Raw genomic sequence first — 20,136 nt, forward strand, 5'->3', positions numbered from 1 at the left:
AAACCTTTTCACGTAAAACACCTGACTACAAATGACAGCTCCACCAATGCACTGCTCTTTTATACCTTTTTTATATGATACTTCTGCCATCTGTATATGTGAACATCACCATTCTATTACTTTTGTCACCTCAGTGTATCGTCAAAATGATGTGACGCTGGTGCCTACATAGCAGCTAACTGGCTCAGTAAGTGATACACACAGAGGGGTATCCATGATAAGAAAGAGCCTTATAGACCTCTGTGTTGACCACCCGGAATGCCATGAAATGTTGAAGCCGTTTCTCATGAGTGTCTCAATCTTCAGTAGATGCATAATGGGGAGGGGGTGGGGGGGGGGGGGGAGTTGTGTGTGAACAATTGGCAGCTGAGCCTGGGTCAACATAGCCAACAACTGTTCCAATACAGCTGTATGCACCTACTGTTGTTGCAGAAGTGACTTGAGTAAAGCCTTCATGGAAGAGGAAGAGGCGAATGGCAGAAGAACCACAGAATCCAAAACACACAATAATTTGACCATCAGTGTCACCACTTGTGTTCTAATTAGGAACACAAGAAACACACAGCAATAAAAGAGATACAATTTATTGGGTCATGGAGTGGCATCAACAAGAATACAATGAAAATTGTTTACAAATCTTGAACATATTTGACAATTGAGGGCCTTGAAGCCCATGCATCCCCTTATAATGACACTATCCACATCTGGTGTCATTGAGTTGTGCTGCATGTGGACAGTGGATCTGGTGATGATGGTCAGTGCAGTCACTTTGTTTAGTTACGGGTGCTCCATTTGAATGCTCGTGAACACTGTGCTTGCCATAGTGGCCAAATGGATGTTCATTGTGGGCGATAGGTGTAGTAATCAACAGGTTATTACAGTATAAATATTTAAGTGTTATTGAAATTCGCTAGTTTATTTATTATGTTTCATCCTGTGCCATGTAGCAGTGAGTATTTATATCAAGTGTCTCACCTAATAATTTCCAGGTGCATTTCCTTTGGTGTTTCAGCAGATATTTGAAATTTAGTTTCTGCAATATGTAGCTGGAATCAGTCCAGACAAGTGCTGCTCCTCACATCTTTCCTGCAACATGCACAGTGTTGATGGAATGCATTGGTTTGTTTCCCATTAGGAACAAAATTGGATTTAAAATGAAATTTTATGTGCCCATTCAGTAGAGCAATCCCCAATCAGTCTGGTGGGATATTTGTTCTATTGATATGTATGAACAGGAGCATTAAAACATGAAGAATATCCAGGACTCCAGTAGCAACTCATGCAGCCCTGGTCTGTGCTGACTGCTACTGCCATACAGCAACAAAGCTGACATTCAAGTTATTCTTCTTGTTTTAATGCCACTGTTAATACACATTGATAAAACAAATCTCCCACTTGACTAATTCGGGACCACTCTATCAAATGGCCACATAAAACTCTTCTTTAAAAATTGTTTTGTTTGTAGTGGGAAACAAACCAATGCTTTCCATTGACACTGGGCATCACATGAAAGATGTGATGACCAGTATTTGTTTGGGCTGACTACAGCTGCACATCACAAACATAAAATTCCAAATACCTACCAAAACACCAGAGAAAATGCACCCAGTGGCTCTTAGGAGAGATACCCTTACTTACAGAAGTGTAAATATGACATATGCAGCAACATTATGCCCTTAAGGTTTGGAACTACACGGCCAAAATAATAGTAAAAGGGGTATACAGCCGTGAAAATGGCATCCTTTTTCATATGGTGTGGTACTCATGGTAGGCTTACAGACCACAAGTGACAAATGTAATCATGGCAGTTACTTCACTGTAAATAAACTGATGGTACCCAAGATTCCACTTGACATGTTTGATTGCATTTGATTTAATTTAAATAATGTTACTGTTAGATTGCCACAGATACATAGGAAACTACTTGCATAATTATGTGGAAGTACAGTCAGTGACCAGCTGAAAGTTGTGCGCATTGCCAAAACATGTTCTTGCACATACAGTGTACTGAAATGGAATGATTGTATGGTGTTAATGGCCAGTAGTTCTGTTGTGTAGTGTAAGTCTTCCTATTTGACATCACTTCGGTGTCTTGCGCATCGATGATGATGATGATGAAGAAATGAAATGATGAGGACAACTTATATGTGAAGGCCCCAAGTGGAAAAAATCCACAACTGGCTGAGAGTCGAATACGGGACCTCAGGATCTAGATGCATCAACACTTAACACTGGACCATGAGTGCAGATGTCAGTATGCTGAGCAGTGTGATTAAGAATCAATAAGCAGTTTCATCATTCGATATGCCATTAACTACAATTCTTTACATTCCTTAATAATACTTGAATCTCTTACCATTTAGGAATACAGTAAGGATGTTACACTAACAAGATAAAACTTGCCTGGAAATATGTTACAGTGTAACACACCTTTATAACACAAGATTACAAAGGTGATTAGGACATCTAAGAGATAACACAAAATTGCTAAAGTACTGTTATATATTACTTTTCCACATAGTCACTACAGTTCTCTAAGTATTTTCCATGTGTAAACCAATCTATTAAAACATGTCTAGGAGCCTCCGAAATGTCAGCATGGGTTCTGAAGTTGTAACCAGCCAGGTGCTTCTGTAATGGCCCGAATAGAGGAATATCACTTGATATAAGATCAGTCCATTGGAAAGTCAGACCAAGCAACACGTAACAAAGCCGGTATGTTCTTTGGCAGTGTCACAAAACAATGCAACACCTTTCAAAAGCTTGGTTATTTCCCCCAAATCATCTTCTGTAACCATTCCATACGACAGAATATATGTTCTCTCCATACACGAGCACACCTTTCATAGCCCAAAAGACTGTGGTTATAACTTCGTTTATAGATATTGTTGTTATGAATTTGTCATGTACAAGAAATAAGGGTTGTCCCTATTCTGATGATATTTTCTTCATATTAGGTGTCACATGATGAATTTGTTATGCACAAGAAATGAGGGTGCCCCCATTCCATTGATATTTTCTTGATCTCCAGTGTCACATGATGTACCTATGTTCCATCCACTGTGACAGTACTGTGAAGGAATGGAACATCCTCCACCTACCATCACATTAAATGCTGGAGAGACAACCACATTTGCTTAACTTTGTTCTTGTCTGAGTGTTGCTGCAGCACTCAGTGAGAGCATATCTTCCAGTTGTCCTTATGTTGTGCATCATAGTCACTATTTTGACAGTAGAGATGTTGTGTTTGTGTTCAATATGTCTCACATGAATGTGAGTGTCAATTTGAATCAACACTGTGACATGACACAGATTTTCATCTCAACCACTCTGCAAATGTCCACTAGTTCATTATGAATTGCAGTTGAGAACATTTTCTTAAATCCAAAACCCTTATTACACTTTGTTCTTCAGTCTTCAACAGAGTATCTGTCAATGCTGCCATCTTGAAACTGTATTTTAAAGCACAACCATCATCATCTGTCAGTGACATTTCAAAGCTTTGCCATCTCTTCTATCTAGACAGGAATTTAATTTGTTCTTATGAGTGTATAAATACTTGCATGACAAGTGTTATTACCTTACTTATAGAATAACTTTGTATGTAAGAACTGTCAATATTTTGTTCTGCAAGCAGTTGCATGACGGATCTTTCTTGTGAGTCATCATGCTACGTTAAGGGCATTTTTATTTTCTTGATGTTCATTTGATATTGGTACGGCACACCCTATGACTCTAGAAGAATAGTGGATAGCTCTTTTTGTATACTTGTGTAGCTGACTATTAGTGTGTGGTGTCGGTCACATATATATATAAAGAACAAACAGCAAACAAATACTTTTATTTCTGGGTGTTTATCACACACTTCAATTGAATGGTTCCAAACTGCGTCATAGCAGTTGCATTTAAATGTTTTCTAGTAATACTATTCTGAAGTTAACAATATGTCTCTGGCAAATTTAACTCATACAGACATGCCTACCATGGCTCTGCCCTCACTGTTGAGTTACGGGTTTAGGGGACCTAGTATCTATGTGGAAGAATTTTTCAGAAGAGGATCTAGTTGTGATGATGGGAGACAGGAAACAGTATTGACAGTATTAGCATTATGGCATTGAGAATGAACTGGTAAAGACAGCGCCACATCAAATCATACAAATAATGAGTTTGTTCATGTTTTGAAGTATTATAATAAACTCTGAGAAGTTGGTCAATATGCATTTAGTTCATCTGCATCTTTCAGTTACAGTAGGCTGTTCCAGTTCACATGCCTGCTGTTGGGCAAACGGGTGCTCAAGGGGACGGGTTGGCAGGGATGTGCAGACAGCTGTACAAAGGCAGTCAAACAATGAGGCAATAGCCTGCATGGTCCTACTGCACCAACTGAGAGCACATGGGCAGGAGTGGCCCTTTGCCTTGCTCGTGTGCGAAATGCATGCAGTTGAGCTGTTTGGTGGGTAACGTATACTAGCTGCGCCAGCCTTTGAACATTCTGAGGTGCACCCAGGTATAGCCATACCCTGTGGGACAGTATTAAAATAATGTGAGTTACAAGGTTAAATGTAAAACTGATTTCTGTTGATGCCATTGGCAGATGGGGTCTTACAAATCATGGTCCATGTCTCAGTAGAATAGGCAAAGGGAACTTTCGTAGGTTGATAGAAACATCTTTAAGGATTAACACTGTCAGTGATGAGAAAGCATCCCTGAAGTTACTGGTGTTACTGATTTAGGGTAAATTCAATTTTGAAATTATCAGCATAAAAATTGCAGTGTGTTGAAGCTAGTCTAGAATACTTCAGGAGGAGGCCAGGAAGATACTACAATACACAGACAGACAATTAGTAACTTATTAAAACTTGATCTTGGTAAATACTTAATTTTGGAAACAGTTATTGTCCTTACACATGAAATTTGTTTGATACTGTCATTGATACTTATAACATTTAGCACTTCATTGCAGAATGATAGTTTCACATCAGAGTACAATTGTCTACAACTTTACATAAAGTTCTGAGTAACTGTTCTATTACCATCCAGTTAGCATGCAGCCTGATCTGTGCTAAGATGACACTTTCATCATAAGTGGTGATTACAAGTGGTTACTAATTATAGAGATTGGGCTGAGTGGTACTGTGCTCGGACATAAATAACTTTCCAACTACGGCAGCATAAGGAAACACATGGGGCATGTCTACATCAATGTCCTTAATTCGTTGATGTGCCTGGCAGCAACTGTTTTTACTTGTGATGCCATCATGAGGTATCAACAATTATTTGAGACCTTATTCTGCAGACAACGTCCCCAACCCCACCACTTGAACCTCTGCACCTCGTTGTTGATGGCACACAAAACACTAACATTGCTTCCTAGTTTTCTTTTTCTTTATTTATTTGGTTATTTTAATTTAATTAAACCTATTTATAGAATTCTTGTGGTGGCTTTTCTTTTCACTTTTAAATGTTATCTGTGTGCCCCCTACAATTTGGGTGTTGTTTCTGTGCAGTAATGACGTCTCTGAAATTTGTACTGATGATATGTAAACTGTCCGTAAACAGAAATACACAAAATAAATGTAGACCTTTTTATGTTGGTACAACAGATCTAAACTAATACTTCGGCATCGCATTTCTGGTACCATGCCCAAGCAGCAAACAATGAAACTAATGAGGAACTCACAGCTTGTTATGTACTTGTACCACTTCTATAACCGCTTATCAAAGTATTTATCTCTTGGAACTGGAGTGAGCTATATTGTATGTCATCAGATATGAAATATGGAAATGCTGTACAGATATCCTTTAAATTATAGCCGAGGTAATTGCAGTGCAATAAATAAGTTGCATTTCTGGGAACTTTGGTTCCAGAAAACTTGTTTATCTTTCAACAATGACAGCGATTCAGTCCTATATCCTCTTTTTCCTTTGTTTCTGTTTCACTAGTATGCAACAAGAAATGAAAACCTATTTACTTTTTGAAGTGTATTGCAGCTATTTTATATTTCAGGCAGCACAGGAGAAATATGAGTTGCAAGAGCAGGGCGATGAACTAGATGCCAAAATTCGCAAGGCCGAAAAAGAAATTCTTGCAATGGAAAACACTCTGAAATTGGTTAATGCTTCAAATGACACTTACAAGAAGAGCTTATCATCCATTGACACAGAAAGTAAGCAAGCTATCACTCTAATTTTATGCCACCGCTTTACTGCTTCCATAGCTCCTCCTCATCTTCACTCCACACCTCGTTGCAGTATGATTTCAGAAGTGAGTGAGTTCTGTATTCACTTCTTCTCCTCTTTTAATGTGTACTGTTGAAGACATTTAATTATTTGTTTATGCTGTCTGGTGACTTATAGTTATGAGGCTTGCCAAATATTTGTAAGCCATAAATAAGTGAAACATTTGAAAGAAATCACAAAGACAGAGGTTCTAAATGTACAAAAGGAAAATTAGTAGTCAGCGTCTCAGTTAATTGCAGCATCAAGTAGTAACACAAATACATTATGCACTATAATACTTCTGCTGGTCCAGTTCAAATTGTAACAAATAAAATTATTGGAATGTGAATTGGTATTAAACATTTCTGAGTAACATTTCAGTTACAGAAATGATAACACACTGCTCAATTTCAATTAAACTCATGAATTAATTTGAATTTATTAATCACAAATACTTTACAGTACGGCATACATGAGCACCTGTACATACACATGTATACCTCTTTCAGCTCTCCTCAGTCAGTGACCACAGTATGAGGAGTGAGAGTTTAATCATGGCCATAATTGCTTGTCTAATTTTTCAGAATGCAGTTAGTGATAGAAGAAGGGCAATAAAGATGTAAAATTCATGTGCGTTGCATCCTCTGGGTTCATACATTACCAAGAGCATAGATTACTATAACTGCAGATTATGAAGCTCTTATTATGTAAACGTATCTCTTGCTATTCTGGTTTCACTCGCTTCAGTATTCACTTTTACAGTTCAAGTTATCTCCATACCAAGTTTAATCCAAATCAGTTCAGGAGTTTAATCATGAAAATGTAACAGACAGAGCTACTTTTGTATTTCATAATATTATTACAGAAGTATGGATGAAACACGCTGAGGACTGTATAAGCATTGTATTCATTATGTTGAATTGTATTGTGTAGAACATATTGATCAGCAAAAGCTTTTTCATAAATACGATACTATTCAAACATTAAAGAGTTAACAGCTTTATCAAAGAATAATTATGTTTCCATATGTCACGTTATATTCTTTTTTCCATAATCCAATTTTGATGAAGTTGTAGTGACTGACACACACTGACACAGCAGTCGGTGCGTGCGATGATCACTCGCATCGAAGTTTGTGTGCGAGTGAGAAATGAATACAGAAGAATGCCATCCTTATACTCAGTGTTTTCACCACTAGGAGCACAGTGGTTTGCCTGCAGTGATATGCCACATTTGCTCTTAGAATAGCAGAGCAACTACCGATTTTTACTCTTTGTTTTTTGTAGAGATTCTGTGACTCTTGTTGATATAGTAACACTTGTACACAACTGCGAATGTGAAGAGTTAATAAATCTGTTTGAAGTTCTATCTCATCTTTGACTGTATGGAAGTTCAAGTGCGGGATTTTCTCACATAGTAACCTTTCGTCAGTGGTGACTCTGACATGATTTTGCCGTTGGAATTAGCAAATATCAATGTAACCATCCACTGTATCACGCCTGACAGTGTGCCTACTGCCCTTTTGGCCCCACAGTCCCATATTGTGGTTTGGTCAGGTGGAGGCAAACTTTTCCTAAGCCAGAATAACTGCCGATATCACAAAATTTTCTTTGGTCACAAGCCAGCTCAACCAGTGATTTGCTATGGAGGTCCAAGACATGACAACAGCTCCTGTGATGGAAAATGCCTATGACAGATCAAAAGCAGAGCTCATACATCATATAGCAGCTTCACAGGAAGATCGAATTCTCCAGATATTGACTCAAGAAGAAATGAGTGATAGGAAACCCTCACAACACCTTCGCCATCTTGCAACAAAGTGGACATCAGCACCATTCCTGACAACCTCCTGCATGCTATTTGGAGAAACCATCTGCTAGCCCAGATAAAAGCCATCATTGCTATGCAGTTGGACATATCGCTGGACGTGGTCACAGAACTCACTGACCATATTCAAGATGTCATCACGCCATGCTTGCAGGTCAATACGGTAACTGTTCCTTCCAGTGTTACGTCCATAACCCCTACGGTGTCGAATGCCGATTACGATGCCCCGGATGCCAAGGTGGATCTTTGCTTTGCTTTGCAGCTTTTCTTTCACGCGGTAATATGAACCGCCATTGCGGGCGTAACCGACGATGTTCAAGGAGTCGTTCCATTTCCCATATCGAGTCAGAGTCAGGCCCCACATTTTTCTGGTAACACCACAGATACAGCAAGCAGGCAGAAATGTGTTCAAGGCCACGCACATTCCCAAATGAGAACGGCAGTTGTCAGTAGGTGCCACCAACTGCCACAACACCTCTCGGCGCCTGTTTATAATGGATCGGATCTCAAGAAGGAAATATGTAATTGATACTGGATCTGATCTGAGTATTTCACCAAGGAAGTCAATCTGCTGCTGCAGGCCATGCACGGCAGTCAACTTAGCATCTGCTAACAATACAGAGATCCCAACGTACGGTACACCTCATGGGGATGTGAAACTAGGCCTTCGTAGACAATATACTTGGAATTTCACAGTAGCGGATGTGGCTGAGTCAATAATAGGCACTGATTTCTTAGCATATTTCAAACTTTTGCCTGATGTATCTAATTGTTACTTTGTGGACAGCCTTACTGGTCTGACAACCACCAGATATCACAGCTATACTAGAAAAGTAGCATCTAGGTTGTGCAAGTAGCAGATGAAGAGCTCCACACAATTTTGCAAGATATTCCATGCTTAACTAGTCCACCAGGAGTGCTGCAACAGGTGTTGCATGGTACTGTCCTCCACATCAAAACTACTGACGGACCACATGTATCATGTTGCCCACACAGATTAGCCCACAGATGCCTCACAATAGCAAAGTCAGAGTGTGGTCTTATGTTGAAGGAGGGAATTATTGCCCATCATCCAATCCGTGGGCATCAGCATTACACCTAGTACCTAAAAAAGGTGGAGCCTGGCGTCCGTGCGGCGATTATTGAGTGCTGAATGCCGGGACTATTCCTGACCGCTACTCGGTACCATTATTACGTGACTACAATCACGCTCTTCATGCCTCAACAATATTTGGCATCACTGATTGTGCGAAGGCCTACATGCAGATTCCGGTCACGCCAGAGGACATTCCCAAGACGGCTATAATTAGACCCTTTGGATTGTTCAAGTTGAAGTTTATGACATTTGAGTTGCAGAACGCTACACAGACCTGGCAGCAGTTTATAGATTCAATATTGCGTGGGCTACCTGGACAATGTGTTGGTCTATTCAGAAACCAGAGAACGGCACTACAATCACTTATGTGAGGTTTTTAAATGACTGGAAAAGTACAACATAGTTTTAAACACTGCGAAATGTGTTTATGGCCAGCCTGAAGTTCAGTTTCTGGGCCACCACATAACATCCTCTGGTTCCGCATCACTACCAGAAAAAGTAGAGGCCATCTTTCAACTGCCAAAGTCTACCACCATAAAAGAGCTAAGCAAATACTCAGATACTTCGGGATGCTGAATTTTTATGGCGTCACTTACCACGTACCACCAGCAACAAGCACTGTTAAATGAAGCACTACCAGGTGCAAAGGTATGAGGTAACACTCCTGTGCAATGGAATGAGAGTATGGACATGGCGTTCAAACCGACAAAAGACAGCCTTGATCAGGCCGCTGTACTTGTTTACCCAAAAGTTGATGCTCCGCTCACCTTAGTGGTTGATGCCAGTCAGTTTGCAATCGGCTGGCCTTTCCAATAATGGGCAGATGGTGCATGGCAGCTGCTGGCATATTTTTCACATAAACTGATGCATTCACAGCAGTGCTGGAGTGCATGTGATAGGAAGCCAATCGATCAAGCATTTCAGACCACATGTTGAGGCACGGGATTTCGCAGTTTATACTGATCACAAACCATTGGTATATGCATTCTGTCAGAACAGTGACAAGTGCTCACCTCATCAGTATTCTCAACTCATGTTTACAAGCAAATTCACTATGAGCCTGTGGCACATTTCCGGATTGACCAAAGTGGTGGCCGACTGCTTATCCAAAGTATCTGGGAATCAAAATATCCACGGGTGTACTGCCGGTCTACAGTGTCCAACAGGCACAATATTTCGGCGATCATACATGTCGCCATCATCAGGTGAACTGACGGACTGAACTCCTGTGAACGTGCCAGCACGGAGATCCGTACACTATGGCTGCTCAGGGGGAACTGGGTTCGGTCACGGCGGCGGCCGATTTAAATACCCTCCGACCGTGGCGCGCTCACTCCGCCATCCGCACCCCGCGCCACGGTCGCGCGGTGGAACAGATTGCGACGGCGTCTGAGATGACGTCAGTGTGATGGCTCTGTTCGCCGTGGTCATCACAACTATACATTTGCTCGATTTACTCTTGATTAACCCAATCGCTGGTCCCCAAGCCTTGCTAAGATTATAGCCACAGTCACGGTTTATGAGGTCGTCATTGGTGCGAATTTCGATGGCCTCTCTAACAACGCTGTCCCAGTATCTTGACGTCTGTACCAGAATCCTCGTGCGTTCATACTCCATAGCTTGATTTTCCGACAAACAATGTTCAGCGACCGCCAACTTGCTCAGATACATCAGTCGAGTGTGCCTCTGGTGTTCACGGCATCGATCCTCGACGGTACGCATCGTCTGAGCAATATACGACTTGCCACATTGACACGGAATCTGGTACACGCCGGCCTTCCTCAAACCGAGGTCATCTTTGGCGCTCCCCACCAGTGCACGAGTTCTATTCGGAGGACAAAACACAGTTCCGACCCGGTGTTTCTTCAAAATGCGGGCGATTTTCCCCGAGAGTGCGCCTGTATATGGGATAAATGCAGTGCCTACCTCCTCCCTCGTGATTTCATCCATCTCCACAGGTTGTGCTGTAGTGGGTGGGCGGAGAGCACGTTGAATCTGCCACTCAGAGTACCCATTACGTGGACGACACGTTCGTCATCTGGCCACATGGTATGGATTAACTCCTTGACTTCCTTACACATCTAAACTCCATACACCCCAACATCAAATTCACTATGGAGACTGAAACGGAGGGTAAACTACCTTTCCTTGACGTCTTGGTCAAGAGAAGGCCTAACGGCACCCTAGGCCATGGGGTGTATCGGAAGACAATGCACACTGATCTGTATTTGCACGCAGACAGCTGCCATCACCCTTCACAGAGGAATGGGGTGCTTAAAACTCTAGTACATAGGGCGCGCACTATCTCTGACGCAGAGAGTCTACCCCAGGAATTGGAACATCTGAGAACTGTATTTCGAAAAAAAAAAACACCGGGTCGGAACTGTGTTTTGTGCTCCGAATAAAACTCGTGCACTGGTGGGGAGCGCCAAAGATGACCTCGGTTTGAGGAAGGCCGGCGTGTACCAGATTCTGTGTCGATGTGGCAAGTCATATATTGGTCAGACGATGCGTACCGTCGAGGATCGATGCCGTGAACACCAGAGGCACACTCGACTGATGTATCCGAGCAAGTCGGTGGTCGCTATGGAGGATTCTGGTACAGACGTCAAGATACTGGGACAGCGTTTTTAGAGAGGCCATCGAAATTCGCACCAATGACGACCTCATAAACCACGACTGTGGCTATAATCTTAGCAAGGCTTGGGAACCAGCGATTGGGTTAATCAAGAGTAAATCGAGCAAATGTATAGTTGTGACGACCACGGTGGACAGAGCCATCACACTGACGTCATCTCAGACGCCGTCGCAATCTGTTCCAACGCACGACCGTGGCGCGGGGCGCGGATGGCGGAGTGAGCACGCCGTAGGCGGAGGGTATTTAAATCGTCCGCTGCCGCGACCGAACCCAGTTCCCCCTGAGCAGCCATAGTGTACAGATCTCCGTGCCAGCACATTCACAGGAGCTCAGTCCGTCAGTTCACCTGATGATGGCGACATGTATGATCGCCAAAATATTGTGCCCGTTGGACGCTGTAGACCGGCAGTACACCCGTGGATATTTTGATTATCAAATACGCCGGGAGAAACTCAAGAATCACAAAGTACCTGGTGTTTCACAACCATTGAACATGACAGAGCTAGCAGTCATGCAGCATGAAGGCCCTGAACTACAAGCAATATTAAGTGATGATGACAAAACTTCGCGAAAATTGCAACTGGTTGACATTCCGGGCAAAACTGGCAAGATCTACTGGGACGTACTGCATGGCAGATCACTACCATATGTACTGACCACATTCCACCAGTTAGTGTTCAATAACCTCCATAACTTGTGTCACCCTGCAGTGTGTGCTAAGGTTAAGGTGGTTTCTAAGAGGTTTGTATGGCCAGGCATGGACAGATTAGATTAGATTCAGTTTTTGTTCCATAGACCCAAAAAATGAGATGATTATCGTGGGTGTGGAACATGTCAGAAAGTATGACATAAAGACATAAAACATTTGAATATAATATTTATTACCCTGATCATTTGTCAGGAGGTAGTTGAAAATAAGTTAATACGATGCAGTAAACTGGGACAGCTAATATTTACAGAATTAACACGCTGTCAGGATGAAACACTGTTATGCACTATTAATAAATTTATCATACGCAAAATACCTAATCATGACTGTTGTGACCAAGTGTTGTCAAAACTGAAATCTAACAGATATTTTTACTTAAGCTGACTTAACAGTCTCTGTTAAGATATTTATCTATGGAGTAGAAGAATTTGCCTATCAAGAAGTCTTTCAAACTCTGTTTAAACCATGCTTTATCTGAAACCAAGTTTTTAATAGTTTCTGGCAATTTATTAAAAATGTGTGTTCCTGAATATTGGACCCTTTTTGGACCAAGGTAAGTGATTTTAGGCCTTTATGTAGATTCTTCTTATTCCTAGTATTGATACTGTGTACTGAGCTATTGGTTGGAAATAGAGATGTATTACTTGCAACAAATTTCATTAAGGAATAAATATACTGAGAAGCAGTGGTTAGAAAACAAAGTTCCTTGAACAGGTTTCTACAAGATATTCTCAAATTTACACCACAAATGATTCTTATCACACGCTTTTGCACCCTAAAAACTTTTGCTCATTTTGATAAGTTGCCCCAGAATATGATCCCATACGACATAATAGAATGAAAGTAAGCAAATTATACAAGGTTTTTTATATTTATATCCCCTACATCTGACATCATTGTCACGGCAAATGCAGACTGGTTTAGGCACTTAAGCAATTCTGTGGTATGCCCTTCCCAAATGAATTTATTATTGAGTTGTAATCCCAGAAATTTAACACTGTCAACCTCTTCGATCTGCATGTCTTCATATGTTATACTCATGCTGGAAGAAAATCTCTTACAGGTTCTGAACTGCATATAGTGGGTCTTCTCAAAGTTTAATGACAAAGAATTAGCTTTAAACCACTTAATAATGTCAGTGAAAATTTGATTAGCAGATATTTCAAAATCTGTGCTTGACTCGCTACTTATTGCAATGTTTGTATCATCTGCAAACAAAACAAACTTGGTATCTGGCAATGTAACACATGAGAGGTTATTAATATAACTAGAAAAAGCAATGGACCCAAAATGGAACCTTGAGGAACACCACATGTAATTAATTCCCAGTCAGATGAAGACTGACTGCTTACTGCACAGGTATTTTGCAACGACACCCTTTGTTTCCTGTTAGGTAGATAAGACTCAAACTATTTCGCAACATTGCCAGTGACACCATAATACTCTAATTTACTTAGGAGAATGCTGTGGGTCACTGAAAATGCCAGTAGCCTGTAATTTATTATCTAATAAATTAAGTACATTCTCACTGCAAGTGTAAGTAGCTTTCTCTATATCAGAACCCTTCAGAAATCCAAACTGTGACTTGGATAATATATTATTTGCAGTCAGATGCTTAAGGAGACACTTGAACACAACCTTTTCAAATATTTTTGAGAAAGCCTGCAAAAGTGAAATTCGTTGATAGTTTGATGGTATCTCTTTATCCCCCTTCTTGTAAAGAGACTTAACTTCATCATATTTTAGCCAGTCTGGAGATATTCCGCTGATCAGAGATTGATTACACAAATAACTTAAGATAGAACTTAACTTGCATGAGCACTCTTTCATTAACTTTGTTGATATGTTATCATACCCCCTGGAATACTTAGATCTTAAGGATTTTATTATGGATGCTACTTCTTTGGGAGATGTGAGTGTCATTTCCATTTTACTGAAGCTATTTTTAAAGACTGGTCTCAGATACTCCATTGCACTGTTCACCGAACCGGATAACACCAAGCTGTCAGTAACAGAAATGAAGTAGTTGTTACCGAAGTTTCATTTATTTTTAGAGCTATCTGTTCCTCTTCCTTTTTGGCCCCACCTGTCTCTGTCTTCATACAGTTTTTATTTTGTTACCTGATGTAATTATCTTTTTCTCATAATAAAGCTGCTTCTATGCCTGGAATGCTTGCTTCAATATTGTGCACTATTCTTTGTAATGCATTACAATTCTAACCTCAGAGCTGTTCCTAGATAGTAGATAGAGTCTCCTTTTTGTCCCACATGATATCTTTATTCCTTGTGTAATCCATGGTTTACTTTTTAAACTTGTGTGTGAGTTGAGTTACCTTTAGGGGAAAACAATTCTCGAAAGTGGAGGCAACTTTATTATTGAATGCTTTGTATTTTCCATTTGAGTCAGATGTATTGTAAACAACTATCCAGTCCATGTCTTTGAGCAATTTCCTGAATTTATCAATTTTTGATCTAGTTATTTCTCTTCTGTACTCTATTTAATAGATTTTTTATCCTGACATGTTTCAACATTTAAAATAAAATTCTGCATGTCATGATCCAATAGCCCATTTACTATTCGTTTTTTGATATGACTTTTTTTGCTAGATTTGCTACAAAGATATTACCAATAGCAGTCTCAGAGCATTTACATATCCTAGTAGCAAAGTTCACAGTAGGAACTAAATTGAATGATAGTGTTACTGAGTGCAATAATTGTTCACTGACAGAGGTTTTCAATAAATCCACATTAAAATCCCCAGCAACCACTATTTCCTTGTTTTTTGCTATGAGATGGGACAGCAGAGCTTCCAGATTTTTTATGAACAGGTTAAAATTTCCTGAAGGAGACCTGTATATGCCTCCTATTATAAAGGACTTATTATGAAATACTACTTCTGTGCACAAGCTTCTAAGTGCTGCTCTGAGCAAAATTTATTAATATCACTATTCTTGAAATCAAAACAGTTTCTGACAAATATGCAAATCCTCCTTTCTCCATATTTTCTCTACAGAAATAAGAAGCTAAGTTGAGTCCTGTAACATTTAACATATCTATACCAGTGGTCATATGATGTTCAGAGAGACAGATTATATCAACTGGTTTGCTCAACTCTAATTCTTCAACACAAATAAGCAACTCATTAAGCTTACCCCTTAGTCCTTGGATAATCTGATGCAATAGTGATAGCTGATTTTGTGCACTGGCTGAATTACAACTGTATGAACCTAATTTTCCTGCCAATTTTTGAGTATCTTTGGTTTCAATCGGAGGCTCTCTGCATGAATAGTGTACATTAAAATTTCCTTTCTGGCAGCCTGTTTTATCAATGTGAGTGTTGTCATCAGTGGACTAGAGCTTGCCCACACTGCCAATTATGCAAAGTTGCCAGCCACATGCACGCTCCAATAGGGTAATTCCCGGATATCAGCATGCGCCTTGCTCACATTCACATAGGCACGGTAGGACCACTGCCTCCCTGAGACAGCTGTCACTGTTTAATGACAATGATCAACAGGTATACGTGTTGGCCAGAAGCAGTACCTACTGACGACATTTCAGCAGAAACACTAGCAGCAGCTTTCACGTCAACATGGCTCACCAGATTCGGTTGCCCTCTCCATATAACAACTGACAAGGGGAGGCAGTTTGAGTCTGAATTGTTCACACAGCTAGCCAAGTTCTCTGGATCTGGCACCATAAGACCACTGCCTACCACCCAGCTAGTAATGGGATGCCGGAAAGATGGCACCGCACTTTGAAGGCACCACTTCGTGCCACGGGACCACATGGACTTCAGCACTGCCCATTGTCCTACTTGGTCTGAGGATTGCATTCAAACCAGACATTGAGGCTTCACCAGCATAGATTGTGTACAGGGAGTCACTGCGTCGACTCCACAAAGATATGTGACATTAATGATCAAGTGCAATTCCTACGTACTTTACGTGAGACTGTGGACTGCATGAAACCAGTGAACGTCACTAGGCGTGGACGCAACATGATGTTCATGCATAAGGATCTTCGCACGGACACCGTCAAACCACGACTGCAACCACCCTACACTGGACCACACCGTGTGCTGCACAGGAGTTTACATACCATGGACATTCTCGTTAATGGCAAACAAGCTTCAGTTTCACTGAGTATAGTTAGGCCAGCCTACATGTTCAAAGAGTTGCCGACTACACTGCCAAAGATTTTGACAGAGGAGGGCTACAATCTATCCTCTCATTCCACCAGCGACTCAGCCACATCAAGACAAAGCAAAACACATGACTCGCTCAAGAAGACACATTCATTTTCCTGCCAGGTACAGAGAAGACCCAGCATGCTCTGCTCTCGTTAACAGGGCTCCTGTAGTGACTGCTACACACTGACGTCACAGTCGGTGCGTGCGATAGTCACTCCCGTCGAAGTTCATGCACAAGTGCGAAATGAGGACAGAAGAATGCCATCCTTATGCCGAGTGTTTTCGCTGCTAGGGGTGTGGTGATTTGCCTGCAGTCACACTCCACATTTGCTCTTAGAATAGCAGAGCAACTACCGATTTTTACTCTGTTTTTTGTTGAGATCCTGTGACTCTTGTTGATATAGTAATGCTTGTGCACAACTGCGAACATGAAGAGTTAATAAATCTGTTTGAAGTTCCATATCATCTGTGATTGTACAGAAGTTCAAGTGCAGTATTTTCTCACATAGTTATACCTCTCGTCAGAATAAAGCCTATATGCTACCACAAGCTATGCTCAAGTTACCTGTGAAAATCCCGTAAAAATTCTTCTAGCAGTTTTGGAGACACACCTATTTTACAGTTTTAGTATTAATATAGCTTGTGAAGATGCTTAACACACAGTTCAACACTGATAATACTCCGTGGAAAGTTGGCTTGTCGCTGTGGTGGCAATTGTCCAGGAATAATTCATATTTGGTACTGTTCACATGTGCTCTTCATGATACACTGGAATTTTTGTGCTAATAAGTTGTCTTCCCTTCATCACACAGAACAGAAGTTCTCATCTTCTGAGTCAGAGCTGCTGCTTGAAGATAAGTGTTATTCAGAGTTTTAAGCACTCTTAATTGCAGTTTATTGTCTGTCACTCACATTCTGTTATCAGTTTATCCACAAGTGACTCACTCAGTTGAAGTTTGTATGTTCATATTGCCAGTCTGTGGATACAGATTGATTAAGCATGTATTGCATGCTCACAATACAACATTCAAGACTGCCATCCAAAACTGCACCCAATTTCAGAGTATATCTATGGTTAAATAAACTTAATGTACTATCATTAATAAGTTAATTGCTTTTCAAATATGAATGAATAAAATTTTCACCTCTGCTTCTTAACTGTCTTATGAACATCCTTGTCTGGAAATTTACACAAGGGCAGTTGTTCTGTACAAAGCATAGACAGCAGAGTGTGCCTTATCTTTTTATCATTCTGTACTATCAGTACTTGCACCAAGGCTCAGTAAAACTATCAGATAACCTCAAGATTAACAAATGCAATGAGATGTACAATAGAGGACTAACTCTCAATAGAATACATCTAATTTATATTAACTTGCCTAATTTAGAACTTATTCAAAATCCAGCTAACGTTCTGACATATCTTTAATTTAGTAACTGGTGATGAACATCGTTCATATGGCTTTTATGTTCATTTACTTTATCAGTAAATAACCATATTAATAACTTCATTTTTTTCTGATCACTTAAGCAGTATGAGTAACTCATGCTAACAGCACCAAAAATATCTTTGTCATCTGTGGAGCTTAAAACTCTGCCATATATTAAATCACAGATGACACTCTAACGTCAAACACATAATAATGATTCTCCTTCGGTCAGTAATTGTTCTTGTACAAACAGGGTGTGATTCAAAAGTTTCAAGACTTAACTCAGAACTAGAAATTTATTGGACATTTAAGTACAGTGGACTACAATTCTTCAAAATATGATCCTTCAGCGTCAGAACAGTGCTGCCAGCTCGTCTTCCACTGCTCTTAGCCCTTCTGGAAGGCCTTGGGCGTCATGCTGTCAAGTGCTCTCATCGTAGCCTGCTGGGCGGCATCGATGGAGTCAAATTGCTTCCCTGTTAGGCGTGTTTTGATTCAGGGGAAGAGGAAAAAGTCACTTGGAGCCAAGTAGTGGCTGTAGGGTGGCTACTGCAGTGTTGTCACGTTGAACTTGACCAAAACTTTGGCGGCAGTGCGCGACGTGTGAGCGGGCGTGTTGTCGTGGTTGAGAATCCAGTTGTTCTTGATCGCCGGACAGATGCGGTGAACTTGAACCCTCAAGCGGCGGAGCACTCACACTAAGACGACAGTCATTGTTTAAAAGTTCGCGCACACTCTCCACATTTTGATTCGTTCGGCTAGATGATGGCCTCCTAGAGCGTTTGTTGACTTCAACTTTCCCATGGTCATCTTTGAAATGTTTGTGCCGTATGAAAACCATTGCATGAGACATGGCTTCTTCCTTAAAACCCTCTTGAATCATACCGAGAGCCTCCATGGCGATTTTGTTCAGTCGCACGCAAAACTTAATCGCATAACGCTGCTCTAAGTGCTGTTCCATTTCCGCCTCTCCCACTTTTCGACCAAGGTCAATGACACACACTCATGCTGCAAGTGATGCACACTCTCCAGGGTTCCGGAGGCAACTGCCACAGTGCCAGTTTGTTCCCTGAGACCCCCCACTACTTCCCCCACCTGGTGGAACCGGTCCACACGTGCTCCCCTACTCAGAAATGAATCAGTCTATAAAATAAATAAAAATATAGTGTTATTTTGATATTGATTATTCTATCTGTATGATGGTGATTGTGATTGCAATTGTATTTGCTTATCTGGAACGTGGACGTTTAATTATTCGATATCAGACGCTTGACAATGGCTTTTTCGTAAAGGCAATGTTACTCGTAGTTGACCGTGAAATAAAACTGAATAATCGGACTTCGTAATTAAATCGTTTCCAAAGACTGCTGCGGTAGGTGCGGACTCATAATCTAAATCTCAATATTACAATAATTTGCCAGCCATGCCAATACGTCGTACAGAGGTGATTGTCTACTAAACATAAAAAAGTTACACAGTTAGTTAAATCAGATATATTCAATGAATAAGCCTACAGTTCATAATCCTACTTACTTTTATAAATATAATTCTTTACAGAATCGAGTGCCTAGTGTGGTTGCAACTCGCAGTATTCTTCTATAACATGAAATATGGCGGTGTGCCAGACAATAAAATAAAATACGTGCTTCTCGCACCACTTCAACCTGAGCTCTCTCTTTCTTAATCAAACATAAGAGTAACGTAATAGTGCTTTTGTTTTATCAGCGACACAGTGCTGCAGTTGTGTGCCATAGGCTTTATTTATTTGTCACTGATTACTTATTTAATTAATATTTCGCGTTTCCGAGGAAACTCACGCTCGGCATGCAAATGTGCCTTTATATTGCCCCCTGAATTGCGAGGCGAAAGGACACACCTGCAGGCGAGCAATTCACCTAAAGGCACAAGAAAATCTAAGTTATCTACAACTATTTACATGACTTACATTACACATTATATACAAAATTTGAATGACGCGGGTACGCCGTAAAAGTTCTTATGTTGGCAGATAGAGTGCGCGCATG

General features: G+C 40.7%; 1 protein-coding gene across 2 annotated transcripts in view; it reads left to right on the plus strand.

The window, feature by feature from the left end:
• LOC124776284 (coiled-coil domain-containing protein 39) overlaps positions 1 to 20,136 on the plus strand; it is a 503,452-nt gene that overhangs the window by 394,842 nt on the left and 88,474 nt on the right. For both annotated transcript variants that reach the window (XM_047251190.1, XM_047251189.1), the window contains one exon: positions 6,008 to 6,167. In XM_047251190.1, coding sequence (XP_047107146.1) covers positions 6,008 to 6,167 — 160 coding nt within the window. The remainder of the gene's footprint in view (positions 1 to 6,007; positions 6,168 to 20,136) is intronic.

This window comes from Schistocerca piceifrons, chromosome 2, assembly GCF_021461385.2.
Source record: "Schistocerca piceifrons isolate TAMUIC-IGC-003096 chromosome 2, iqSchPice1.1, whole genome shotgun sequence".
Lineage (NCBI taxonomy): Eukaryota > Metazoa > Arthropoda > Insecta > Orthoptera > Acrididae > Schistocerca > Schistocerca piceifrons.